Source organism: Meleagris gallopavo, chromosome 30, assembly GCF_000146605.3.
Source record: "Meleagris gallopavo isolate NT-WF06-2002-E0010 breed Aviagen turkey brand Nicholas breeding stock chromosome 30, Turkey_5.1, whole genome shotgun sequence".
In the NCBI taxonomy this organism is placed as follows: Eukaryota; Metazoa; Chordata; class Aves; order Galliformes; family Phasianidae; genus Meleagris; species Meleagris gallopavo.
In genome coordinates this window covers 2,448,868-2,475,381 of record NC_015040.2, presented here as the reverse complement: position 1 = coordinate 2,475,381, position 26,514 = coordinate 2,448,868, and the positions used below count along the sequence as shown (strand labels likewise).

The 26,514-nt window shown below is 54.9% G+C and overlaps 3 protein-coding genes across 3 annotated transcripts in view; 2 read left to right on the top strand and 1 right to left on the bottom strand.

Annotated features, from left to right (window-relative positions):
• POLRMT (RNA polymerase mitochondrial) overlaps positions 1–14,277 on the top strand; it is a 15,091-nt gene extending 814 nt beyond the window's left edge. The window contains exons 2-21 of the mRNA XM_019609961.1: positions 57–228; positions 796–1,454; positions 1,812–1,942; positions 3,477–3,663; positions 3,825–3,974; positions 4,128–4,295; positions 4,615–4,785; positions 5,005–5,244; positions 5,494–6,273; positions 6,723–6,845; positions 8,527–8,649; positions 9,514–9,690; positions 10,064–10,150; positions 10,416–10,529; positions 11,219–11,271; positions 11,529–11,627; positions 11,739–11,811; positions 12,307–12,389; positions 12,944–13,014; positions 13,728–14,277. Of these exons, the coding sequence (XP_019465506.1) occupies positions 57–228; positions 796–1,454; positions 1,812–1,942; positions 3,477–3,663; positions 3,825–3,974; positions 4,128–4,295; positions 4,615–4,785; positions 5,005–5,244; positions 5,494–6,273; positions 6,723–6,845; positions 8,527–8,649; positions 9,514–9,690; positions 10,064–10,150; positions 10,416–10,529; positions 11,219–11,271; positions 11,529–11,627; positions 11,739–11,811; positions 12,307–12,389; positions 12,944–13,014; positions 13,728–13,777 (3,711 nt within the window). The 3' untranslated portion in view covers positions 13,778–14,277. The remainder of the gene's footprint in view (positions 1–56; positions 229–795; positions 1,455–1,811; positions 1,943–3,476; positions 3,664–3,824; positions 3,975–4,127; positions 4,296–4,614; positions 4,786–5,004; positions 5,245–5,493; positions 6,274–6,722; positions 6,846–8,526; positions 8,650–9,513; positions 9,691–10,063; positions 10,151–10,415; positions 10,530–11,218; positions 11,272–11,528; positions 11,628–11,738; positions 11,812–12,306; positions 12,390–12,943; positions 13,015–13,727) is intronic.
• A 452-nt stretch (positions 14,278–14,729) lies between these two features.
• Positions 14,730–22,178, bottom strand: HCN2 (hyperpolarization activated cyclic nucleotide gated potassium and sodium channel 2). Its single transcript, XM_003213247.4, has 7 exons — positions 21,439–22,178; positions 18,886–19,047; positions 17,615–17,833; positions 17,355–17,501; positions 17,029–17,269; positions 16,757–16,921; positions 14,730–16,544 (listed from the first exon to the last, which is right to left on the bottom strand). The coding sequence occupies exons 1-7, from the start codon at positions 21,841–21,843 to the stop codon at positions 15,631–15,633; spliced, it is 2,253 nt and encodes a 750-aa protein (XP_003213295.3). The 5' UTR covers positions 21,844–22,178; the 3' UTR covers positions 14,730–15,630.
• Positions 22,179–25,144: 2,966 nt separating this feature from the next.
• Positions 25,145–26,514, top strand: part of RNF126 (ring finger protein 126) — a 9,865-nt gene continuing 8,495 nt past the window's right edge. The window contains exon 1 of the mRNA XM_010724929.2: positions 25,145–25,192. Coding sequence (XP_010723231.2) covers positions 25,145–25,192 — 48 coding nt within the window. The remainder of the gene's footprint in view (positions 25,193–26,514) is intronic.

The window sequence follows — 26,514 nt, the reverse complement described above, 5'->3', positions numbered from 1 at the left end:
GCAGATCGGGATTTGAGGATGCTGGTGGGGCTGCTTAAGGCCGGGTCGGGGCCTAGGCTGGTGGTACTGAGGGAGCCCCGCTGTCCTCTGGGGGTGATGGGAGCCTCCTCTCAACGTCCTGTTCTGTTGTAGGGATCCCATGGAGCGTCCTCAGGTGTTACACCTCGGCCAGCGCCAAGGAGAAGGCGAGGAGAAACGCCATCTGTGAGAGGACGGAGCTGCTGGAAGGTGAGCAGGGTTTCCTAAAAGAGCTGCAGGGCTTTCCTTCATTCGGTGTCCTGGGGTTGGGGGGGGAGGGTTGGAAATGCTTGTGACCTGCTGGAGGATGTGAGGTAGAGTTGTTGACCTCCCTGAGCAAGGCCTGTCCTGTCCCAAGGCCTTCAGAGAGCATTGAGCTGCCATACAAATGGAGGATGGTCTTAAGGGATTGTAGAAAAGTCGTTCCCAGGACATAGGAGGGCCCTACAGACTGACCCAGAGTGAGCTCTGGCTCGATGAAGGTATGAGCTGGTGGTTTTTCCCTTGCAGAGATGTTATTCAGTTTCCCTGGATGCTGGGGCAAACCACAGTTCATAGGTGGTTCCCAGAAAGGTGTGGTCAGAGCAGCTGATTGCTGGGAGCTGCTGGAGTGGGTGGGTTGGTTGAGAAGGGAGAAAGTCTTTGTGTGACCTTCTTCATAACCTCATTCCTGAGCATCTTTCTGCCAGAAGTGAGCTGTTAGGGTAGGACCTAATCTTTTGCTGCGTCTCACATCTCTTCATCTCTGTCCCACTGTGTTTCCTGGTTTCCTGGCAGTGCTGAAAGCTCGAGTGAAGCAACTGCAAACCAGTAACATCCCAGAGGTGACAATCAATAAAGTGGAACTGGCACCGCTGCAGAGCAACAGGCAGCAGGACCTGCTGCAGAAAGCAGTGGATGCAAGCACAGCAGTGGAGCACCTGGTCCCCAGGCAGTCCAGCAGATGGACAGAAAAGCTGAAGAAGGAAATGTACATTCGGCAGCTGAAGGTGGAGAAGAAGCTGTCTATTGCAGCCTCCCAGATGACTCTAGAGGGCCAGCCTAAGGTCAAAACAAAAGTCAAGCTGAAGACAAAAGTGAAAAAAAAGGCAAAGACCAAAGCCAAAAAGAGCCAGAAGAGTCCAAAGGCTACAGCAAGTGCTTCCAGAAACCAGAGTCATGCTGGTCCCAGCAGTGCCAACACCTGCCATAAGCCCAGGGTAGAAGAAATGAAGCAAGATGTGAAAGCACAGAAGCCTCAACGTGTGCATGAGGATAGGAGCAGCCAGCGCAAGATCATGCAGCAGACCATCCAGTCTAATCTTGAGTGCCTCCTGTACTTACAGAAGCCAGAGGAGGCTGAGAAGTTGCTCCTGCTGTATCACAGCAACCCCATGAAAAGGAAACTTTTGAATGTTGATGCATACAATGTCGTGATGCGTGGCTGGGCAAGAAAGGTATGGAGCTTTGGGGGCCTTCTGCTGCCCTTGTCTTGGTTGATCTTGGCCCTTTGGTGCCAGGCTTTCTAAGAAGCAAGGCCAGAGGTGTGCTGGCTGAGGTGGAAGAGCTCCACACTTGTAGAATCAGTAGTTGCAGTATGATTTCTCTGTTTGTCATATTTGCCTTCAGCAATTTTTGCTGAGATAGAGAGAGCTGGGCCGAGGCCACTGATCCCTGTGAGCTGGCTTTGAGGAGAGGAAAGGGGTGGGATAGTATGGATGTGACTCAAGTGGAGAAGGAGCAGAGGGTTGTGAAGCTGTGATTTGGTGCTGCTGGTATCTATTTCCACATCCTCCATCCCTTCTCATCCACAGGGCTGCTTGCACCGTGTCATCCATCTGCTATCCATGCTGGAGTCCGTCAGCCTGCGGCCCAACCTGGACTCCTACGCAGTACTGCTGGAGTGCATGACACAGAGCCAGTCATCCACCAAAGCCATCTGGAGGTAATGCACTTCACTTCCCCCAGGCAGCCTCCTGCTCTGGGCAACATCTCTGCAGCTCCACTGTGCCACGAGGGCACGAACTGGGGACAGGAGGCACTGGCTCAGGGTAGGGAAAGCCTGCCTTGCTGTGTGCATGTCTGGGTGCTGTGGCATGGTTCTCATGGCCAGATTAAGGGGTTGGTTAGGGCTAACTCTTTGAACTGTTTTCACCACCCCAGCTTAAGGATTTGTCCAAGATCTTGTGGAGAAGGGAGATGTAGATGAAAACAGCCTGACTTCTGGACAAAGCTGTTTTCATCTTTGTCCCTTCTGGACAAAGGGGCCAGCAGCCCCTCTCCAATCAGGTGCTCCTTGGTCCAGCACCCGTTCTGGTGGGAATGTTTGTCCTGTTTGGCTCTCCATCAATGTCCAGTAGGGATAATTCCTCCATCCAGTCTGATGGAGTCAGCATTTCCTGGTAGGATGAGCCAGATAGCAGATTTTTGTAGGCTCCCATTTCTTTGCAGGAGTGTGACCAGGAGATTCAGATGGGTTTCGTGGACCCAAACTGAAAGACTGAAGGTAGCCAGTGAAATCCCAGCTTCTGAGTGAATGACTTTCAGGTCAACTGATCTAGAAGAGACTTGCATTGCTTTTTCTGCTTAGGTGTGCGAGTGTTGCATAAGTACAGCAGTAAACGTGTAGGATTGTCAGGAGGCAAATATTTATAGCACATCTGCAGAGATTTGCCAGCTCCAAGCTTCATCAAGGTGTGTGTGTCTTCACACAACTTCTGTTTGCTGGTGCTGTGTTTGTGAATCCTCACATATGCTCTCCCAATTTGAAGTCAGGATGGGCCAGTCTGCCCATGGCAGCAGTTGTTCACTGCCCCTTTGTTCAAGCTGTGACCATTACCTTGCATTCACTTGTGCTGGACCAGGCTAGTGGGGACAGGAGGAGCATTTAAGGATGGAGGAGGCAGCATCTTCTTTTTTTTTTTTTTAATTCTCACAAAGGCAGTAGAGATCAGCCTCCCCATCCATGTGTGAAGGTGAAAGCTGCCTGTTCAGCAGCACTGTGGGCTGGAGGAGGTGGATGACTGATGGCTGTAACCTGAGGCTGGTGACCTTGTCAAGGACAGGCTGTACTCTGGAGGCAGCTCCCACCCCAGCAGCTCCTGCAGCCTGGAGATCTGTTTCCTGGTGTCTGGCTGCATGTGGCAGGCAGGGAGAGCTGATGTGCTGCAGGTTTCCCATTACTCCCATTGCTGCAGCACTCTCCCTCCTATCTGGTTCCGGGCAGGCATCAGCTCAAATGAGGTTCAAGTTGCTACAAGACTTGTCCTGTGCTGTGTCTCACGTTGTCCCAAGTGACATTGTTTAGGGCAAAACTGAGGAAGGAAAAGTCTGATACAGACAAGGCCCTTGGATCCTGAAGAGGGAACATCAACATGTTTTCTCCATGCTTAGTCTTCTGTTTGTGAACTGCTCCTTGCCTCATTGTATGCTGGTTTCTATCGATGTGCACACGTCCTGTCTCATCTGCCTCTCCTCAGGTGTGTGCAACACCTGAAGAAAGATGGCTTCCACGTGGATGAGCTCTTCCAAAAGTGCCTGTTTGAGGGAGATGAGAAGGAGAAGGTGCTGAAGGCCATCAGGATTATCCAGCCTGACTATCAGCTGCCTCCTCCACCCAAACCTGAGATCTGCAAGGCTGCTCTGCTCAAGAACTTCTACTCTGAGGTAAGCCACTGAACTCACAGGTATTTCTGCTGCGTGGGGAGTTGTTGGAGCTGGCCAGATGTATTCACAGATGTCTTCAGGATGCATTCAGGTCCAGCACAGGACTGTAATATCTTCCTTTCCTCTGGCTTTTGGTACTTACTGCCTCACTCTTCCTGCAGAAGAAGATGGTGTCATATCCCAAGCTGGATTTCTCTGTGCAGGAGCTGCGGGAGCACTTCCAGCAGCAGCTGGAGATGGAGCTGAACAGCACCATAACCATCGAGTCAGTGGAGTCAGCCAAACCTCTGACTCCACAAGCCATCAAAGCAGTAAATATCAGGGTGTCTGAAGGGGATGGAGGACATTTCAGTCCACAGGGGTCTGTGGGGAAAACCTGCAGGGTTATACCCTTAAAGTGGGAGGGTTTCCTGGTGATGCACTCTCACCACAATGTGACTGTCTTGCTTCCATTTCTTGTGTAGCGTGAGCAGTTGGCCAGCTTTCGTGCTCAGTGGCGTGGTGCCATTCTCCAGGCCCTGCAGAAGTCAAAGCACAACATGTCCCAGGTCAAGACAGTGTCAGGGCACAGCGTTCTCTACCCCTACCTGTGTCTGCTGCCTGATAAGGAGTATGTGGATATCATGATGCAGGTAAGGACCCTGCCCTGACCCCAGTGAGATTTAGGAACGGGGCTTCCTGGGCAACCTTAGGGCCACCACAGTGCAGAAACAGCGTGAATCTCAAGGTCTACCCAAGTTATTAGGTACAGGCCCTGTCTGCACCCTGTGCTGAGCAGACAGAGAAGCTCTCCTGTGTTCTGGCCACGTTTCCTTCCTCATCTGCTCAGCATCATGGGAATCAGCATCTTTCTGTGTTCCCCATACAGGAACTTTAACTCCTACTTTGTCTTTCTGCTCCATTTTTCTCTTCCTCTCTCCTTAAGTCCCTCTTTGCCTTCCCCTTTCTCAGACTCTCAACAGCCTTTCTCCACAAGGAGAATCCCTGGCTGTCTTAGCCAGGGAGCTGGGCTCCAAAGTCTACAACAAATACCTCACCCAGAGGAAGCTGCACAGTGGCCAGTTCAAGAAGGTGCAGGAGATCTATGAGAACTACATCCACCTGCTGGCAAAGGATACCCAGGTAGGCTCTCCTTGGAGAGTGGTTCTCTTGGAGCCCATGGGTTTCAGAGTGGAGGTGGGGTTTGGATGGTCTGTGCATCCTCACATGCTCGAAGTCCAGATTCTGCTGCTGCAGAGGCCATAAGAACTATCAAGCAGGGATGCACAGAGGCAAGAGGGTCCTTCTCAGAGCCATGCTCCAGGTACAGAGATCAATCTGACCTGATTCTTCCTCTCCCAGCCTAGTGAGTACTTGCCACGTGAGTACTGGGAGAAGCTGGTGGCAGAAGCAGGCTATGGGCCTTCCCTGAACTTAAAGGACTGCAGCTGGCCATATGTGCTCCTGATGCGCCTGGGAATGTACTTGCTGGAGATCCTGGTGCATGCTGTCAAGGTGCCCCGGAACACCCTTAACCCTCGCCTGCCATCCAAGCTTATCCCTGTCCTCTACCACATCTACTCCTTCCGCAGCAGCTGGCAGGTAAGCTTCATCCCTGGGGGCTTTGGGGCATTGCAGAACACCTTTTCATGCTAACTGAGTCATTGCAGGACCCCTTTCCCTTCCCTGTGCCTTTCTTTCTCAGAGATCTTAAGGAACACCTGGTTCTGTACAAACAGGGTGATTAGTTGTGATTGTTACACAGTTAGGGACTCGACCATGTGTTCTTCCACGCTTCCCCAGGCTGACTCTTCTACTGCTGACCTTCACTTCTCTGATTCTGCCCTCCAGGTTGGGCTGATAAAGCCCCATCCCATTTTCTCCCAGATTGTGTCGGACGCTGCAGAGGCCATGCTGACCTTTAACTCCTCTGCCATACCCATGCTGTGCCCTCCTGTCCCCTGGACCTCCCCACACTTTGGTGCCTTTGTCCTGGGTGACACCAAACTGATGCGTTACGTGGATGGGGCCATCCAGCACCAGCAGCTCCTGGACCAGTGTCCCCAGGTGAACCTCCACCCTGTGCTGGATGCCTTGAACCAGCTGGGCAACTGTGCGTGGAAGATTAACCAGCCAGTGTTGGATATAATCATTTCCATCTTCAATGACAAAGGCAATGAGAAGCTGGACATCCCACCACCTGTCTCTGAGGCTCCCAAACCTCCTGTTTCTCCCAGCAGTTCTTCTGCCTTGCACAAATCCCAGAAGCATGAGTTGTTGCTGTGCAAGAAGAAGGCAGCTGAGATGCACAGTTTGCGCATGGATGCGCTCTATAAGCTCTCCATTGCCAACTATGTCAGGGACAAAGTGTTTTGGTTTCCTCACAACATGGATTTCCGTGGCAGGACTTACCCTTGCCCACCTTATTTCAATCACTTGGGTAACGATGTCACTCGTGCCATCCTGCTCTTTGCAGAGGGAAGGCCTCTGGGGCCAAAGGGCCTCGACTGGCTGAAGATCCACCTCATTAACCTCACAGGGCTGAAGAAGAAGAATGCCTTGCAGGAGCGGTTGGATTATGCCAATGAAATCATGGAGGAGATCCTGGACTCTGCTGACCACCCGCTCACGGTGCGTGGGACTCAGAGTCACCAGGGAGAAGCTTGAGCTGCAGCCAACCCTGAGCAGACTGGGAGTCTCCCAGCTGAACTGATTAACAAAAAAACAGGGAAGTTCAACCCTGTTTGAGCTCAAGTAGGAATTGATCCAAACAGCCAAGAGGCATCAACGTTTTCTTTAATTTCAAAGGAGGCTTTAAGCGTTCCTCTTCTTTAGCATAGCTTCTAGGGAGTAAAATATAATGGAAATCTGGTTTGCTTTGAATAAGCAACATCCTGAAAGATAGTGCTTTAAGGGGAAAAAGCAAAGCAAAAGCATTGCAGAGTTTCCTGAGTACCAAATTTCTGTCTGAAAGCACGATGAAGTGTTGGGGAGGTGGAGGCATGGTGAGAGGAGGTTCCTAAGAGCCCAGGAGCTCACCTGCTGCCTCCTCCTCCTACTGTGTGCTTTGCTGTTCCCAGGGCAGGAAGTGGTGGATGAACACCGACGAACCCTGGCAAGTCTTGGCATGCTGCATGGAAATTGCCAAAGCCTCGAGGTCACCAAATCCAGCAGCCTTCGTCTCTCATTTCCCGGTTCACCAGGTGGGTGCCTGGCAGATGTGCACAGCCTGGATGGCTGAGCAAGGAGGAGAGTGGACAGGGCAGGGAGCTCAGGGCAGAGCAGAAGCGTACAGCTGTGTTATTTATTATGCAGCGTGGCCAGGCTTTCCTAAGAAGCACAGCCTACAGGTATTTCAATTTGAAAACTCAGTGACTGGCTGCTACATGCAGCCTTTAATGAACCAGTGCAGTTCAGTGCTGCTTTGCTTGCCTTTAGCCAAACGGCCTATCTGGGAGACAAATGCCTGCAGAGTGGGAATCAGGCCAGTCTTGTCTTATCCAGCTGTGGGATGGGGATTGGGAGTCTTTTGGGATATGGCTGGAGACAGGCTGCTCTGCAGGAGCAAAAGATGGGAGGTGTGGACCTCTGAGGATAAGTATGAGGACGGGTAGCAGCCTCCTGCATCTGGTGCCCTGATAAATCCCCCTGTTACATGGGAGACAGAGATTAATTCTTCTTCTGATGAGAGGGGTTTACATGTTTATCTCGTTAGAAGATCTGATGGCCCTCATGAAGTGTGTGGGGGGAGAATGAGGATGTATTCTGCCAGGAGCAGTGGTCTGTAATATACGTGAGACTGTCTCAGCTGAAGGGCTCTGATGATATTGTTATGACAACAGAAGATCAAGAGAGCAGCTGGGGGGTGTGTGGAGGGTGCAGTTAATAGAATTCAAGCATTGACTTTTTCTGGAGGGCACAGGAGTCTGTTTCCACCTGAGTCATCAGTGCTTGGCTAATAGAGGCAGCTCTTCTGCAGTAGCAGGGCTGCCCAAGCACTGTCACTTCTCCAGCACGCTGCACTGCAGTGTGGGGAAGGAGGAGGAGGAGGGATGAGAGCTGATCCTACCAGCAGCTGCAGGCTGCCTTTGGTCAGGCAGAGCCTGAGAACAGGGGATGCAGGGGCAGTCTTAAGCAGCAGCGTGGCTTCTGTGAGAAGTGTTTCTGCTGGTGCTGCCTGAGGGCAGCAGGACGTTCCTGTGCTGTCATTCAGGTCCTGTTTGTCTCATCCTGGCTGGTCTTGGACCCAGGTGGGCTGTCAGGCCAGCTGCTTTGACAGATTGATCTGTGTGTCTGACTGCAGCTTTAGGAAGGTCTGGGTGGGAGCTGGATTTCTCTCCTGTCAAAAGGATGTAGAGACAGCATGGCTGGAGCTTCGGAGTCAGCTGAGGGCTTGCAGAGGGTTCTTCAGCTTGTCTGTGCCTGACTCCAGTCCTGTTCCTGGATTTTCCAAGGTCTGTTTTGACTGTCAGCTTGTGGGGCCACTTTTAGCGTCCCAGACACATTTGGTTTTCTTCAAATTTTCTGTTTTTTAGTGTTTCCATGGTGCTCTCTCTTAGAAAATGTATGGGTGGGGAGGCAGCGTGTTGTGAGTTTCTGTGGTTTTTCTAAAACTTCATAGACAACAGTAGAAAATGATGAGACCCAGACAGGAAAACCGTTTAGAAGTGAAATGGAAGCTGTTACAGACCTGGCCACTGCTTGGAGATCAGCTGCAAACTTGCCCAAAGAGTTGAGAAAAAAATGGCAGTAGCCCTTTGGAGCCAGATGTCACACTTTCATGGTTTTTCATTGGTACGTGGGCAAGGTGTATCTGTGCTGACGAGCAGGACTCTATCCCTATGTTAACACCTTGCTTCCACCCTGCTCTCTTCCCACACACAGGATGGCTCTTGCAATGGTCTGCAGCACTACGCAGCGCTTGGCCGGGACCTTATAGGTGCAATCTCTGTCAATCTGATGCCTTGCAGTGTCCCTCAGGATGTCTACAGTGCGGTGGCCCAGCAGGTGAGGTGTGATGGGGAGATGGGAAAATGTCCTTTTGGGCCCTGCTCATTGCATAGAATCCTGAGGAAAAAGTTTGTGATGAGACCAGCATACAGAAGGCTGGGAGAATGTGGGCTGATTGGAGGCAGGGTCTCCTCAGCCCCAAATGGGGATCATTGGCTCAGCTGGAATGGGATCTGGCTGGAGATCTGTCCTGAGAAGTCCTGTGGGATTTCTGCTCCTGTTAGTTCTGACTTAAATCGAGTGTAGAGTGTTTCTCATCTCTTGTTAGCAGCTGTCTGGCCTGCAGGTTATATGGTTTTCTTCATTTGAGCTGGGTAGGAGGGAGCAGGGAGGGATTCAGCCCTTGGCACTGATGCCAAGATGTCAGTTTTCTTGGCAAGACATGATGAGAAATGAGCTTGCTGGGAAGTGTGCTGAGCCCAGCCAGACTCAGCTGGCTCTCCCTTCTGGAAATCTACGTGTTTCACAGGGCAGCAGCACACCAGTGGCCAAGAGGGGCGTGCATAGGGTGAGTGATTTCTCTCAGGGTGGCAGGGGCAGGAGAACCCAAGTCCTGTGCTTCAATGGCAGCACCATGTCCTTGTGATGCCTGGCACCACCCAGCAGTGGAAGGCTCTGGTTCCTGTGAGCACAGTGGGCTGTGAGATCCAGGTGCCTCTTTGTTCTTTCTGTAGGTGATCTGTTACTCAGGGCAGGTGAAGGTGGGCCGTAGAGGTTGTGATGGGAGTTCAGGCAAGGCAGCAAGCAGCTTGGAGGGGAGAGAGGGGGTCTCACGGAGTCCTTCAAACACCTCAAGCCACACAGGGGACTTGGGCCAGCACACTGGTGTGGCTCTGATTCCCACTGCGCTCTGTTCCTAAGGTGGAGGAGTTTCGGAAGAAGGATGCTGAGGAAGGGTTGAGAATTGCCCAGGTGCTGGAAGGGTTCATTGGCCGCAAGGTGGTGAAGCAGACGGTGATGACGGTGGTTTACGGCGTCACACGCTATGGTGGGAGGCTGCAGATGGAGAAACGTCTGAAGGAGATTGAGTTCCCTGAGGTAAGAGACATGCCACAGCCTCCCAGCAGTGTTTTCCTCGACTCAGTCCCTGCTGGGAGAGGCTGGACTGCCCAATGAGCTTGGTGCTCTCCTTCCTTGCCCTCTCCTTCCTTTCCCAAATTTGAGCTGGCAAAGGATGTGCAGAACTGAACCTCCTATTCCTGCAGGAGGGGCTCAGGGGGAGAGCTGTCTGCCAATGCTTATAGAAGTGGGCCTCTTGTCTCTAGCAGAGCTCTTGGAGACCTGCTACCATTTCTTGTAGCCACTGAGACAGGGGAATTGCTCTCTTAGCCTACCCTAACTCTTATTATTTTGCTTTGCATCTTTTGCTGCCCCTTTGCCTCCCCCCTTATTCTGCCTCTGGTCTATGCAGGAATACATATGGGAGGCATCTCACTACCTCGTAAAGCAGGTGTTTAATGGCATCAAGGAGATGTTCTCAGCGACTCGAGATATCCAGGTAAGGTGCCTTCTCTCTTTCCCCCTTCTTCCCTAGTCCACCCATACAAAGACAAGAGAAGGAAGGAGCTCTATGGGGTCCTGACCCAAAGAGAATCCTATCCCAGCCCAGAGGTGTGGGGATGTGCCTAGTGATGGACCAGGCTCCCCTATAAGAGCTACACTTAGTCTGGCAGGAATTTGGACTTGTGCTGGGAGGGAATGAGATCTGTCCAGCTGTGTGTACTAACTTCAGCTACTTTCTTCCCTGCTTCCCGTTGCCCAAGAACTGGCTGACGGAGAGCGCCAAGCTCATTGCACAGTCGGGACGGACAGTGGAGTGGGTCACCCCACTGGGTCTCCCCATCGTGCAGCCCTACTATCGGATCAGGCCCACTGTGGTGAGTGTCTGGTGGTGGGAAGAAGTTATTCATCCACCCAGAAATGAGGAGCAGGGAAAGTACAGCAGACCTCGAGGCTGTCAGCACAAGGCCAGCCAGTTTGCATCGCCTGCAGGTGAACTTGCAGAGAAGATAGGATTCATGTGTGCAGGCACATCCTCCAGCCTCATCACAGAGACTGGAGAGTGTGGGCGTGCTGCTGAGGAATCTGCTGCTCCCATCCCACTCAGGCAGCTGGGGCACAGACCCATTTTCTCTGCATTGAGCAGCCCTCCTCGGGGCTCGCGTGATTCAGTCTCGCTGCTCTCGCCTCCCACACACTGCTGCACTGACTCACGGCTCCCCATCCTGTTTCATCCCATCCTCACAGCCACTCTCCTGCAACCTCACATTGGCCATGTAGGGATGGAGCAGGCAGGTGCCTCCCACCTCCAGGAACTCTCTTCTCAGCCCCTGCAGGAGTGAATCAGCATCTCCCTAGGAAGGGGTGAAGGATGTTTGCTAGCATCCTTTGGAGGGGAAGCAGGCAAAGTGCCACTGGGAAATGGCAGCTGCCACAGTGACTGGAATGCCTTGCCAACATCCCCATCCAGGAAAGATGTTTCCTGCAGAGCGTGGAATACCTTGTTAGCGTGATCCCCTTCCCAGAATTAAGCAGCAGTGCTGATCATCTTTCTCTCCCCCTGCAGTTGACTTGCAACATGCAGAACTTGAGTGTGAAAAACTCCAGCAACAACAACCAGTAAGTATGAATCCATGGTTTTCACTGAGCCTCTGCTGCCTCAGTCTGTGCTCTGGGGATAAAACCTTCCCATCAGTGGAACCTGCCATACTGTTCCAAAGTTCCTGATATTCCTTTGAGCCATGGAAAGTCAGCTGGAGGGGCTGGGGCCCATGAGGGCTGCCCCATCACCCCAAATCTTGGCTGGCTCTGCCCTGGCTCACATCTTGAGCCCTGAGCATGCCCCAGCTCCTCCCCTGTCCCATTCTGTGCTGCAGGAAGCCTGATACAGTGAAGCAGAAAAATGCCTTCCCACCCAACTTCATCCATTCCCTGGACTCAACCCACATGATGCTCACAGCTCTGCATTGCTTCAGGTAGGGGGCAGGGTTCTTGCCTGGGCTGTGCTGAGAGATCATCAGCAGGGCATCACTGCAGAGAACTGGAGCTCTCAGCACTACTTCATGACCCTTTCTGCTGCCTCTCAGGCAGGGTCTGACCTTTGTCTCAGTCCATGATTGCTACTGGACTCATGCACTCACTGTGGACATCATGAACAAGGTAAAAGTCTCCCCCCCAAATCCTTTGTGAGCAGTGATCTTGCTGATCTGTCCTCTGGGCACTTGCCAGCCTTTGCCTCCCCTGGGCTTTGCTCCATAGTCTGTTTTATTTACCCAAGCATAGTGAACCTGGGATGCTTACTGGTGGTTTGCAGATGACTTCCTGGTGCCACAGGGCCCCCCCTCCTCACACCCTTCAGCTGGGTGCAGGGCAGATTCAGCTCTAAACTTCATGAAACAGAGTCAGTGCCTCTCTCTTGCCCTGGGCTCTTTCGAAGTGCTGCAGGGCTGTTGTGCAATGGACTGATAAATGGGGGTCAGCCTCTGCTTCCCTCCCAATTCCTTTCAGATTTGTCTGATAGTTTTCCCCCCCCTTCTCACTCTTGCCCACTGCTTTCCCTCCTCTTCCCTCTGACTTGTCTTGGCTGAGAAGCACTGAGGGAAAGGAGGGTAAAATGCCTGTTAACCTGCAACTCACCATTGCTCCCTGGATCAGATCTGTCGGCAGCAGTTCGTGGCTCTGCACAGCCAGAAGATCCTGGAGGATCTGTCCAAGTTCATGCTGAAGCATTACTGCAGGTATTGCTTGCATCCAGCCCTCACTCTCCTACCCGTGCTGGTTCCCCACCCCAAGGCTGCTGTGCCTGCTGCTCCCAAGTCATGTCATCTGCCTGGGGATTGTTCTCAAGGGAAGTTCTGCTTCCTTCTCAACTGACACCTGAATTGTCTTAAATCTCAGCATCCTTTTGTGCTGGGATGGCACACAAGGTATATCTGCATCCTTTTGCTGCAGAACTGAAGTAGAATTCAGTGCTTGTAACTTTCTGTGGGCCTGGGGTGGGCCATGATGTATGTGCTTTGGTTTCCACACTGAAAAAGGCAATGAGTGGTGATGATGAACACTGCTTTGGCCCAGTGTGCAAACCTCATTTATCACCACCAGAGCCAAATGAGAGCAGACATCCTCAGATCTGAAGTGCCTGTATTTGGGGCTGGGCTCCTGCTGCCATGGGGTGTGCAGTGTTTTGGAAGAGCTGAATCCTGTTGTCAAGATACCACGCTGGGGAGTGGAGGAGGGAGAACCTTCTCCCAGACCTCCCCTTGCTGACTGGCTTTCCATCTGGTTCATGCAGCCCTGACAAAGAGAGCAGAGCCCTTTGGCAGAAGAAGCTGATGGAGCAGCTGTCAAATGTTCCCAAAACAGGTAGGAGCACAGGATGGGAACTGCAAAGCTCAGAGGAAGTTTAGAAATGAGAGAGGGGTAGGGAATTGTCCCCGAAATCTCTGAGCTCATGTAGACAGCTCCTGAACTGTGACTTCCCTGCAAATGGCCCCTGCCTTCCCCAGAGCTTTGCCCCTGAGATTTCCCCTAGATTGACCCAGCTCATGCTGTCCCCTGTCTTGCTGCTCTTTGCCCATCTGTTTCCAACCACGAAACATTTGCCTGGAGCTGGGACTGAGACTCTCAGTATCGTAATTACCAGGATCTAGATGATATACATGCAATGGGATTAAGGCAGTTAGTTAGCTTGACTCCTCCTAATCTCTTGGCTATGCCTCTGCCAGACCATCTGGCTAACCTTTGTTCTGCCTTTGCAAAATAAAGCAGCCCAGCTAAGTGCTGGCCTTTGCCACTGAGCAGCTGTCGCGGTCTGTCCCAGAGGCAGTGGTGGTTTGTACTGGAGCCATGCCGTCTCCTCTTCCTTCCCTGCTGCTGTTATCTGTCTCACTGTTCCTACCACTGCCCCAGATATCCCAGATAGATCTGCATGGATATCAGTCCCTGAAAGACCTCTGAGACCCCTGCAGTAGGGCCTGAGCCCAAGTACTTCTGTGCAGGAAGCAAAAGCTGGGCTTAGGTGGATCTCACCTCCACCAGGCTCTGCTCTAACCTCTAGTCTATCTTGCTTCTCACAGGGGAATTCAACCTGAACAAAGTAATAGACTCTACTTATTTCTTCAGCTGAGCCCCAGCAGCCCGTGGAGCCCTGGACCACCTCTGGACTTCGGCTGCCTAGAGGTGATGGTAGGCACTGGCCCACAAACCTCTGCTGTCCTGCAGCTCATGGGGGAACAGTGGTCAGCCCAGCAAAACACACATGCACAAAATGGAGATGCTGGGGGCAAAGCAGGACTGCTGGAGGGGTGCAGGAGCAGCTGTGGGGGGCTGCTGGAGTTAGGGGTGAGTCTGTGCTATTTGCTGCTACTGCCTGTGTCCCAGCCAAGAGCTGGAGAGGGCTGCAGTGTGGGGTCAGGGATTAGGTGGGGTTGGCTTTCTGCAATCCTCACCCTGACGTAAGATGTCTGTGCTACTGCTGCCAGCTCCAGAGCTGGCTTGGCTGTCACCTGTGTCCCTTGCCAGGAATGTGTTTAAATTCTGCTTGCTGGGTCTCAGGCAGAGGAAGAAATCACTAGCACAGGGGTGGAGATGTACAGTACTGTAAATAAAATGTTTTTTGAAATATGAGGTGGGAAGTTCATCCTTCTCAGCATCTTTGCCAGGGGGTGCCTGGGCTCTTCCATCGTGGGACTGATATCTCCCCAGGCTGCCACTGTTTGCTGACAGGTTGGGGTTCAATTATTCACAGGGCTATCCCAGCAGAATTGGAGACAAAGCTGTCCTGCCCTGTTTGTTGTCTACATGGAGGGGCTGCTGGGCAACTGCTGGGCTCTTACATTTTTAGCCAGGAGCCTCCTAGGGCCACTTCTGCAGGGGTCTGTTTGTTTCCATCTCCTGCAGTAACTGATGCTCGGGGCCTCCATGTACACTGTGCCTCTCATTCCCCATTACTGCCCAACTGCTGCTGGCAAGGAAGCATTTCTTTAAAGGGCAGACTTCCCTCCTGCAGCCCAGCCTGAAGTCCAGGTTGTGGCCACTGGTAGAGTTGGAGGGCTGGAGCTGCAGGGGAGAGGGATGGTAGCAAAGGAGAAGCAGAGACGGAGTCGTGTGTAGCTCTGTCAGTTGCTGACATTTATTGCACAGGATGGGCTGGATGGAAAGGTGACGCTTGGAGTGTGGCCCTGGACCCCTGGCCCTGCAGCTGCAGGAAGGCAGGTGGGCATGGGGCTCCTTGCTCATGGATTGCTGCATACATTCAACGTGGAAGGCTCCAGTGTGCCAGGCAGGGGCATACGTGCATGCATACATCCATGCACACTCCATCCATCTGTGTATATATATACACACACACACAGGCACACTTATTTCACGCACACTCTGTGCCTTCCCCAGCCTGCAAGCCAGCAGAGCCCAGTGCTGCTCCATGCAGTGGCAGCCCTGGTGCTCAGCACCCTGTGCTCCAGCAGCAGGGCTGCCTGGCTGAGGTCACCCCAGCCTCAAAGTCTGCCTGGCATGGGGGCTGCTGAGTCTCCTGGGGCTTGCTGTACTTCAGACCCCATAACTTACCTCCACTCCTCGGCTGTCACCCCTCGCCATGGGTCTGTGGGAGGGGAGGCAGGGGCACGTGCCAGTGCTGGCCCACATGCCTAAGACCCCAGGGAGGTGTCCTGCGGATGCACACATATAGATTTGTATTCAGGTCATATATATCATATACAGCGTTGATCACTGGGGATGATGCATCTGTGGCTTCTATGGGGCAGTGGGATTTTCTCGCAAGGAGCGGAAAATGGGGCCAAACTTTGGTCGGAGGCAAACAGCCCCCCTTGTGCCCACCCATGGGTCCCTGGCAGGGGGACGAAGCCAGGGAGCAGGGGTGGAGGTGGCCGAGGGGCACGGGCTCCTCGGTGGGGATGGAGCAGAGGGGATGGGGCTGGCTGCCCTGGCACCCCAGCACCCCTATCCCCACGCCTGTGGAGGTCACAAGTTGGAAGACAGCCTGGATTTGGCCGGGTCCGTGTCGGGCATGCTGCCCACCGAATCCTTGCGGGCTGCCGCCGAGTCCTGCTGCAGAGTGGGTGCAGGGTGAGACAGGGGGCCCCTGGAGGACACCGCACCTCGCAGCCCGGCTGGGGGACCCGAGCCCGGCGAGACGGCGGTGGCAGCTGGGCCTCCACCGATGGAAGCAGAGGATTCGTGCACCGAAGCCGGGGGGCTCTGGGTGCTGCCAGCCGTCAGCCCATGGGGCAGGGAGGGCTGCGAAGCCGATAGAGGCCGTGAATCCTGGCTGAAGCTGCTGGTGGGCAGCGCCTGTGTGCTTTTGTGAACTGCCAACCGTGGGGGCGAACCGGGCGTCTGCTGCTGGCTCAGCGAGAGCTGGGAGCCCAGCTGCCCTTTGGCTCCTCCGTAGGCAAACGTCCGGCTGGCCAAGGGGCTTTGGGACGGCGGGCTGGCGACTGCGAAGGCGCTGGTGGAGGCGGGCTGTGCCTGGTCCTGCGAGGGCGATGGGTTGGCGTGGGGCACGGGGGGCTGCGGCTGCTGCGGGGGGCTTTGCTGCAGCAGCACTGGGGAGACGGCGAAGGGGCTGGGCACGGCCTGGGCGTATTGCAAGCGACGCATCATGCGGGGAGAGCCCAGCGCCATGGAGCCCACCAGAGGGCTGGCCATCTGTGGGCAGAAGCTCATGGCGACGGCTTGCTGCAGGGTGGCAATGGCGGAGGTGACCTGGGGCTGCACCGGGCTGTACATGGCCGTGTGCTGCTGCAGCTCCGCCTGCTGCACCATCTCTCGGTCATACTTGACAATCTCCTGGATGATTTCGTTCTCCTGGTTGTTGAAGACGCCCGAGTTGAGGTCGTGCTGCACTTTGTGAAGAAGGATCGAGTTCTTTTTCCCTGCAAGAAAAGAAATGGGGAGAGTAATGAGGCTCGGCACTCAAGGCCTCTCACTCAAGATGCCTAACAGGCACCTCCACATGCTGCTGCCCCTTTCCCAAGCACCCAGCAGGGCCCAGGTACCCCTCTGGCTGTTCACCCATCAGTAGGACACAAGGAGAGGCATCGTGAGAGGTGCCTGCAGGGCAGCCCTGCAGCCCTTAAAGCCTTACCGATGCGATCGAGGCGGTCGATGGCCACGGTCTCGAAGGCTCTCCGCATCATGGGGTACTCCTCCAGCACCTCATTGAAGTTGTCCACTGATAGTGAGTAGAGGCGGCAGTAGGTGTCCGCCCGGACGCTGGCTGTGCGCCGACCACGGGTCAGCAGGCAGATTTCTGAGGAGGTGATAAGAAGGGAGAAAGAAGAGATACAGTGGTGCCAAAGGTCTTGATGGAGAGAACTGGAAACGGAGAGCCGCGCTCAGGGACCCGTAGGTGCTTACCCCCAAAGTAGGAGCCATCAGAGAGCTTCATCTCCTTGTTGCCCTTGGTGAGGATGCTGACCACGCCGTGCTGGATGAAGTACATCTTCTTGCCAATGGTTCCCTCGCGGATGATGTAGTCTCCGGGTTGGAACACCTCAAACTTCAGCTTGGTGAGCATCGCCGTCACAAAGTTGGGATCCGCGTTGGCGAACAGCGGCATGGAGGCCACCAGTTTGCGACAGTTGAAGTTCACGATTTCCTATAGGGGAAGGAAGGCAGGGAGCAGTGATGGGGTGTAACACAGCAGATCCCCTCCTGCCATCCTCAGCTCCCGAGCCCCCCACCTCACGCAAGGGCTCATTGAGCTCCCCCAGGATGCTGTCCTCATCAAACATCTTGCCCTGGTAGCGGTGCTCGTAGTAATCGTGGATCTTCTGTCGGAAGTCAGCGGGCAGCTTGTGGAAGGACATGTACTGCTCCACCTGCTTGTACTGTGGGGAGAAACGACCACACCGGGCTGGGACCTGTGCTGGGAGATCCCCACCTCCCCAAACACAGCGGGCAAAGCTGCACAACCACAGCCCCAATCTCCTCCCAGCCCCACCTTCTCCTGGTACTGGCGTCGGGAGGAGTCCAACGACTGGATGAGGGCGGTGGCGTGGCCGATGAACATGGCATAGCAGGTGGCTCCCACTATCATGCTCAGCATCGTCAGCCAGATGTCCGTCATGCTCTCAGGTGCCTGCTTGCCGTAGCCGATGCACAGCATGTGGCTCATGGACTTAAAGAGGGCGAAGGAGTACAGCTCGCTCCAGGAGTCGTTCTGCAGCCACAAGGAATGCAGCCATCAGCCCCAGGGGTACAAAGCAGTTCCCAGTTCGGTGCTCTCCACTCGTGTCTCCCAGCAGCACTGAGCACTGTGAGTTTTCTGTTTGTTTCTTTGCTTTCCTGACAGCCTCACCATGCAGGTGAGAGCCAAACAAACCCAACTGCTGAGCACCAACTGGGCTGGCAGAGCTCTCACAGTGCTCTGCTCCCATCACAGCACTCAGTGGCCCCGCAGCTTTCTGCTCTGTGCTCTCTCTCCTGGCTTCCCTTTCACTCTTCAGGCATGCTGCACTTTTTAACTGAGCTACAGCTACACACAGAGCTGCTGTGAAGGGACTGAGCTGCTTGCCTGGCAGCAGCAGCATTCTTCAACTGCTGTGCTTGGGTAGGGGTGTGATGATTTTGGGCACTGGGACCCCCCAGGGTCCATGCACAAAGCCTCAAGGAGGTTTCCCCTTGATGAGAGAGATGGTGAGGGAGTGGGGAGCAGAGGAGGGGCAGGAAAGCAGACAGAGAGGAAAATAACGCAGGAAGAGGAGAATGGAAGAGCTGGGTGGAGCAGGGAGATGATCAGGATGCAGGGCTGAGAGGGAGCAATTAGAAATACGTCCCATTATTTATTAATAGCAGCTTTCTTGCTAATGAGAAGGGGAAGGAGGCAGGGGACGAGGGCAGAGCTGCATCAGCATTCTTCCTGATGGAGACCAATCTGCTCCTTATGTCCTGTGAGCCCTGAAGCCACAGCCCCAACCCCACAGCAACCACAAGCCTCCAGTGTCTGCAGACCCTGCCCTGCCCTGGGGTCGGTGGCATCGCCTGTGTGGAACAAACTGGAGGGGTAAAGCAGGGACACACAGCACTCAGAAACCAACCAGGCTGCACAGGCACAGGATGCAGGCACGAATGGGCCATAACTGGGATGAAATTGCCATAAGGCACAAGCTGAATGGCAGGGATGTCCTCACTGGGTTGGCTGTGCCCTCAGTGCTGCATGGAGCGGAGGCTGGCAGTGGGGAGCAGCAGGAGAAGGGCCAGGGCAGCACTCACCACCATCCCATTGATGGAGACCCAGCAGTTCTTGGGGAAATCCTGCAGCATGGGCACGAGGAACTGGAGGCAGCCGTCCCAGTGGCACAGCAGCAGCATCATGCCAATGAGGTTAATGATCCTCATCACAGCGCTGGCCAGGTCGTAGGTCATGTGGAAGATCTGCAGGGCAGAGGTAGGAAGGCAACATCATGAGCGTGGCCACACATCATCCCACCCAGCCCTGTGCTGGGGGCTTTGGGAGTAGGGTGGGTGAGACCCCTGCATCCTCCATCCTGCAGCCTGCCCAGCAGCACCAAAATCCCTATAGATATCCCCAGCTTTGAACCACCAGATGCAGCTCCAGCCCTGCAGCACTGCTATCCAAGTGCAAGGTGCACGGTGATCCCTGCAGCACAGCCCCTGTCTGCACGTGGTGCCGATGGGGTCGGGTGCTCAGCAAGAGCTGGGAAGCAGCACCAACCCCCCTCAGCCCTGCGTGGTGCAGCACTGGGTTCAACCTGCACAGCCGTGGCCAAAAGAGTCATTAGCAGCCCCAGGTGCCCGTGCTTCTCCTATTTATAGCCAGCAGGGTGCCTGCAAGCTTGGATCAGGACAAGGCAGAGCCAAGTGCTCCTGCGTCCCCCCCACAGTCACAGCCCTGTTAATCCCCAGTGCCTCTCACCAAGGGCACCAGCACAATGCAGGGCTGAAGAGATGTGAGCCATAGGTGAAAGAGAAAAAGCTTTAGGGCTCATTCCTTCTCCTTCAAACTTTCTTTTTCTACCAAAAAAAAAAAAAAAAAGTTGAATTGGAGAAGAAAAAGAAAAGATTGCCACCTCTCCGCCTTTCCCAGGCATGGCAAGGGTACAGCAAAGTCACCACATCCCCTGCATTCAGCCCTGGGCTCTAAGGGCTCCAGGGTCCATTTGGGCACACAGGGAGGGCAGGAGGATCCATCCTCGAGTATCACAGCCCTGCTGGAGCCATTGATGGGGCACAGTGATAGTCATGGGACTGCAGTGCCAGCACATGCTCTGCTTTGCTCCACACTGCAAAAGGCTGCACACCCCAAGGCACGCCAGGTCTGGCTGCCCTCCCCTTCCATCCCTTTGTAAGCAGATGTGATTATCAGGATAATCTGCCAAGCCACACGCCGGCTCAGCTCATCTGCAGGGTTCTCTGTGGTGATTCCCCTTGGAAAGTGAAAAGGGTAAAGAGTTGGACCATGGCAGGGGCAGACAGGAGGGTTGGTGGTGGGGACCTTCGGGGACGTGGGGCTTGCTGGAGGAAGGTGCAGGAGGAGGCTGCAGGCAACTGGGATGCAGCACCTGGGAAAAAATGAAGCACAGGAGGGTGAAAAGGCTCCCAGCACCTCCCAGGATTGTGTGCAGAGACAGCTCCACGCTGCAGCATGAGCATGCACCTGCACGGCCACATCAGTCAGCTGTCAGGAGCTGCAGCCCACGCAGCAGAGCTGAGCACGCCTCAGCCACGCACCCAGCGCAGCCCCTGCAGCCCCCGCTGCACCCTGAGGGGCCAGCAGCTCCTGCAGCTCCCCAGGGCTGTGCAAGCCCCAGCACCTCAGCATGCACGCACAAATGCAAACCTGGATGCACACACATGGGCACAGCTCAGTTGCGGCACTCAGCAGCCCTGAGGAGTCATCAGAAGCAGCTTTGTCAGCGTTCCCACAGACCACAGACACTGGGGACGCAGAAGGACGCTGCCAGCCCTAGAAGCACGCTCCTCAAGTCCCCTTTTGGGGCCGTTCCTCCATCCCAGAGGAGCTGGTGCTGTTTGGAGCATCCATAGAATTACAGAATCGTTTGGGTTGGGAGGGACCTCAAGGATCACGAAGCTGCAAACCCTCTGCTGCAAGCAGGGCCACCAACCTCCACATTTAACACCAGCCCAGGCTGCCCAGAGCCTCATCCAACCTGGCCTTGAACACCTCCAGGGATGGACGGGGCATCCACAGCCTCTCTGGGCAGCTGTTCCAGCACCTCACCACTCTCTCTGTAAAGAATTTCCCCCTAAATCTTCCCTCCCTTAACTTCAAACCATTTCCCCTTGTCCTGCTGTTATCTACCCTTTCCAAGAGTTGATTCCCCTCCTGTTTGCAGGCTCCCTTTAGGTACTGAAGGCTGCAATGAGGTCACCCCGCAGCCTTTTCTTCTCCATGCTGAACAAGCCCAGCTCCCTCAGTCTGTATTCCTAGGGGAGCTGCTCCAGCCCTCTGCTCATCTCTGTGGCTCCTCTGGACCCTTTCCAACAGCTCCATGTCTTTCTTGCGTTGGGGGCCCCAGATCTGGATGCAGTGCTGCAGATGGGGCCCAAAAGGGCAAAGTAGAGAGGGACAATCCCTGCTGACCAGCCCTCTTCTGATGGAGCCCATGACACCATTTGCTCTCTGATCTGCAAGAGCACACTGCCGGCTCATGTTAAGTTCCTCATCCAACGGGACCCGCAGGTCCTTCTCTGCAGGGCTACTCTCAAGGGCTGCTCCTAGCAGTCTGTATGCACGCCTGGGATTCCTCTGGCCCCAAATGCCCTCTGCCCAGCAGCCCTTACCTCCTCCCACTGATGGATGTAACGGATGAGGCGGGAGAGGCGCAGCAGGCGCAGCAGGCTGAGGATCTTGGTGAAGCGGACGATGCGAAGAGCGCGGGCTGTCTTATAGACCTCCGAGTCGATGCCCTTTTCCACGATGAGGAAGACGTAGTCCACGGGGATGGAGGAGACAAAGTCCACCACAAACCACGTCTTGAGGTACTTCTTCTTGATCCTTTCAGGGTCCAGGATGATCTCCGTGTTGTCCTCGATGACGATCCCCGTGCGGAAGTTCAGCACCAGGTCCATCAGGAAGAAGGTGTCAGAGACCACGTTGAACACGATCCAGGGGGCTGTGGTTTCCTCCTTGAAGAAGGTGATGCCCACAGGAATGATGATCAGGTTGCCCACCATGAAGAGCAGCATCGTGAAGTCCCAGTAAAACCTGCAGGAACACAGAGGAGGGGGTCACTGCACTCCTCGCTGGCACTGCCATGTCCTGATGAATGGTGGCAGGAGCTTTCACAGTGCAAGTCTCCAAGGGATGAAGTGAGATCGTGCCACCTCCAGGCCCAGAAGCACTTTGCTGTCACTGTAGGGCAGCATCAGGCTCAGAGGGGGCTGTGCAGGGCAATGGGTGCAGCGTGGGTCCTCAGGGCTGTGTGCTGTGGGGTCTGACTGAGTCAGCACCAAAACCCAGGCAAGTGCTGAAGCGAGGGGGGGAGACCCTGAGAATGGGGAGGTATCGTGGCTGAGGAACCCCACCACCAGCACTGTGTGGGCAGCATCCCTGCCAGCACCCAATGGGGGACCCTGCAGGGGACAGCGAGTGTCGGGGGGGGGACAGCAGATGGTCACGTCCAGCTGCAGCTGGAGCAAGGAGGGAGAACAAGGAGGGAATGAGCAGAATGCCTCCCCCTCTCCTCTGCACCGCTGCTGCCTCAGCCCCCCACTTCTCCTGGCTCCCATCCTTCCGCCCATGTCCTTCCTGCATGCACCAAGGTCACAGCAGGACACGCAGCCCTGTTGTCAGGGCTGCAGCTCCATGCATTCCCCCAGCATTTGCAGCTTGGTGTAGGGCTGGAAGGAGCTGAGCATCCCAGCTCGTGACCTTTCTCCAATGACACCTTCCCCATGTGAGACATCGCCATGGCAACCACAAGTGATGTCACTGCTGCACAACGATGACTTCACACCCAGGGCCCCTCCACAAGCTGGCAGCCAGAAAGGGACAGGCTGTGCTCTTCCCTTCACAGCCAGCCCCAAGGACCAGTTCTGGTTGCTGGAACAGCACAGCCCTTGGTGACAGCGAGGGGGGATGATGGTGGGTGGGGGGCACTGAAGCTCTACTGCGATGCTGAGGCTGCAGGACCCCATAGAGGGGATCGAGGGCCTCCCCCCAGCTCCACGAGCTGCCCCCAGTGCACTGAGTCCCACTGGGGCATCAGCCAAACTGAGCAGGGAAGAGCAAAGATGAAAGCACGGTGCCAGCCAGGTAGCATGCAGTGCTGGCTCTGATCCCTTTGCAATCTGCTGGGCTGGGGCAGTCTGCTGGGAAAGAGCAACTGGTCCTGAGCACCTTTACACAGACCTCAGAGGAGGCCCTGCTGCCACACCAATGCTTTCTTCCCTGGAGGGCAGCGTGCGCATAAAAGAAAAGATTCAGTCCAGGCTGCTAAAAATATCTCCAAACAAATTAATTAGGATCCTTGCCCCCCCATCTCCCTTACTTCTGACCTAATTGAACCACAGGAATGGCAGCGGGAGATGCTGGCAGACACTGAGGGTGGGGATGGTGTCTGTCCTCTCTCCATCAGCCCCCCCAGTGCATCAACAGCATCAGCCGAGGGAGCCCAGGGCTCCATCCCCAATGGGAGGAGAGGGCAGGGGATGTGTGCATGCAGCACACCGGGGATGTCCCCATTCACCTCCACTGCCCCAGCACAGAATGCAACCACTACAGGGACCGCGCAGCCACCACAGCTTGCACAGTGGGAGCAGCGATTCGCAAACTTGTCATAAATACAAAGTTCCTTAAAAATGAGGGCACGTGGAAAAGTGGGTTACGAAGCCACTGCCAGGAGCTGGGCCTGAGCAGAGGCAGAGCAGTGGGTGCAGCACCAAACGGACCCGAAAGACACAGCTGGGATCGGTGCACGGTGCTGCTCTGTGCAGGAACAGCCCCTGGGATGGGGCAGGGATGGCTGCCTTGGTCTTTGCCAAATGCTCAAAGGCACCAACCTGTAAAGTCACCCCCAGGCAGACAGTCACAGCCTTTTTTCCTGATGAGTAAGCGGTGGCTTTCAGCCATCCATCAGGTCTGCGTGCTCACATTCATCCTGTTCCCAGCCGCTGTTACTGGGGATAACGGCGGGATCAGCAGCAGTGGCATTTCCATTGTCCCCAGCAGGACTCAGAACAAGCCCAGGTCACCCCGCAGGGCACACAGCTGCCAGCCAGCAGCGGAGCAGCAAGAGCCATTTTGCCCTGGGATGAAGGAGGTGGCAGCAGTCAGTGCCAGCCCTGCACGTGCCATGGGCACAGGGAGCAGAAAGCCAGTGGCAGCTGGCAGAGTGATGCTCAGGGCACTGGGGAAAGGGGGTCTGTCGTGATTTATTGAACCACCCCTGCATGCAGCTCACATTGCTAATGGGCTGAACATTCCCTTCCGGGCTCATGCACGTCTCCAATGGGAAGGGACCCCCAGCACACTGACCATGCTGCAAAAAACCACTGCGCTCCTCCAATCCCACATCCTTTCCCCATTGCTTCACAACACACACAGCACTGCCTGCCCCCTCGCTCAGGATGCAAATACAGCACCTCATTCAGCAGCACCTCCAAAGTCACTGCAAAGCTTGGCCCACAGCTGACCCTGACTCCCAACCCTGCTCCAATACCAGCTGCACTGACACAAAACTCGTGCCAACGTCTCTGTCTGCTCTTTATTTCCTCCATCACTATTGACCAGAAGAAAAAAAACAACTGATCACAGCACCCAGGAATGAGGTGGCTTTGCTCAACGTTGCCTACTGTATGATGGACAAGGTTTCTTTGATTAAATTTGCAGCTCATGATCTCAAACAGCCACCCATGCTGCTTCCTAATAATTCAGTATTTATGTAAACAGCGACTTTTGTTCCTGGAGCAAATCTGCCCCTGAATTCTGCATGAATAATCACCGTGCTGCGTCCATGAGGAGACAGATCTCCAAATGCCTCTGATTATGAAATGATGTCACATATGCAGATGGGCAATGATTTTATCTTAAGATGGGAAAATGGGCTTTGCAGGGCAAACACGGATGTGTCCATGTTCCATTATCATTATCAGATTTTTATTATATATATATATATATATTATTTTTTTTTTTAAGGTGGGAATAATCTGAAATACACAGACATACATGCTGAGCATGTATGAGTGGAGTGAGCTCCTCACTGCTGGGCTCCCAGCCCCACACTGAGCCAATCTTGTTTATTTTGCACATTTGTAGGTTGGGATAACGCATTGGTTCTCCTCGTGGCTCCTCCCCACCAAGCAGGGAATTCTTATATGCCACATGCAGCATCACAGCACACGCAGGAGCTCTGCCCCAGTGGTTTTGGTGGCAGAGGTTCTGGGAGGGGACAGTCCCAGGGTGACACCCCCAAGGTCGCCTGCAGAGAGGCTCCAGCTCTGCCAGCACTGAGTGCTGCCAGCTTGCTGTCACCCCAGCACGGTCAGCATGGGGACAGTGAAGCCACATGGTCACCCCACTCCCGAGAGCCCCATGGTGAGAACCAAAATCAGCTCCCCAGGTACCCCCATGGCTGATGGGGAGCCCACATGGCTTGGAAATGACAGTGGTCACAGCAGGACGGCGCAGCTCCCATGAAAACACCCTCGTGACCAGCTGAGCCACGCAGCATTCACACCCTTGCTCTGCAGCACTGCTGCTCCCTGAGCAGCAAAGCAAGGAGGGGCAACACCCGCAGTGGGATCCAGGCAGGAATATCAGCCCCGTGGCTGCACGACTGTGCATACAAGGAGAGCAAGCTGGAGGCTCCAGATGCCCCTCCGTGCACCTCAGAGGATGCAGAGCAGCTCAGGAGCCAACATGAGGCCAGGACCCAGGAGGTGCAGGCGTTGGTCTCTGCCACGATCCTGTCTGCTCATTCCACAGCCTCTTGCACTGCCCTGAGGACCTCTGCATGCACTGGGGATTCAACATAACCCCAACAGCTGCTCACTCGCCCTGGAGTGCAGCTCTCCAAGCACTAGAACAGTGCAGAGGGACTCAGTGCTGAACCACTTGCTGGCCCCCAACTTTGGCCAACAGCCCCCAGCCCCTTTATACAGTCACTGGACTAGGAGTTCCCAGCAATCTCGCTTGCCACAGATGTCAGCAGGATCTCAGCCACCCATCCCCAAAAGGGCTGCACATCCCGATTGGAGCCTCCACGCAACCCAGGAAGTGTTCCCCGCTGATCTTTCCCCATTGGGGAGATGGGCAGGAGCTGGTGCTGCACAACCTTTCTTCCAGGGTTTGCCATTCCTCAGCTGGAAGCTGCAAAGGTTGCATCTCGGGGATACTATTCCTGCTGGGAACTAAACGAATCTCTCCTCAAATTCCTTGAATCTTAGGGATGGGATTGGGCCTCCTTGGGGGAAGGAAACCCTTCCTGAAGCTGTGCATGGCCGTGGAGGGTGCAGCAGGGCTTAAGGATCCCAGGGATGAGCACGACCCTGTTCCTCCCCCCCCCAGCAATGACAGCCACAGGGGCAGAGCCCGATCCCCGCGGGATCTCCAGCGGCTCCTCGCTGTGCTGAGCCGTTCCGAGGGGCCCTGGGAAGGACGAGAAGATGCCCTTGTGCGGGCACCCACCGGGCAAGCAGGGACCTCCTGGCATCCCCGGATGGACGGCGGTTCTTGGAGAGGTGGATGCCCATCGCCAGCCCCTCCCTGCACACATGCGGCCGCATCCCCCACTTCCACCTCCAGCACGGCTCAAGGTGCCCTCTCCAGGGCACGGCACGGCCTCCTTCTCCTCCTCCTCCCAACCCGAAGCGGGAGGAAGCTCCGGTCGGCCTCTCCATCCACCGCGGCCTCCGGGG

Bases quoted from the DNA above. Each gene is read 5' to 3' on its own strand.
- HCN2 (XM_003213247.4), bottom strand. From the start codon at position 21,843: ATGCTGCTCTTCATGGTGGGCAACCTGATCATCATTCCTGTGGGCATC. The intron at 17,502-17,614 runs GTGGGGCTGGGA...TTCTCCCCACAG, and splicing joins GACGCCAGTACCAGGAGAAG to TACAAGCAGGTGGAGCAGTA. The intron at 16,922-17,028 runs GTAAGCACCTAC...TCACCTCCTCAG, and splicing joins TGATGGCTCCTACTTTGGGG to AAATCTGCCTGCTGACCCGT.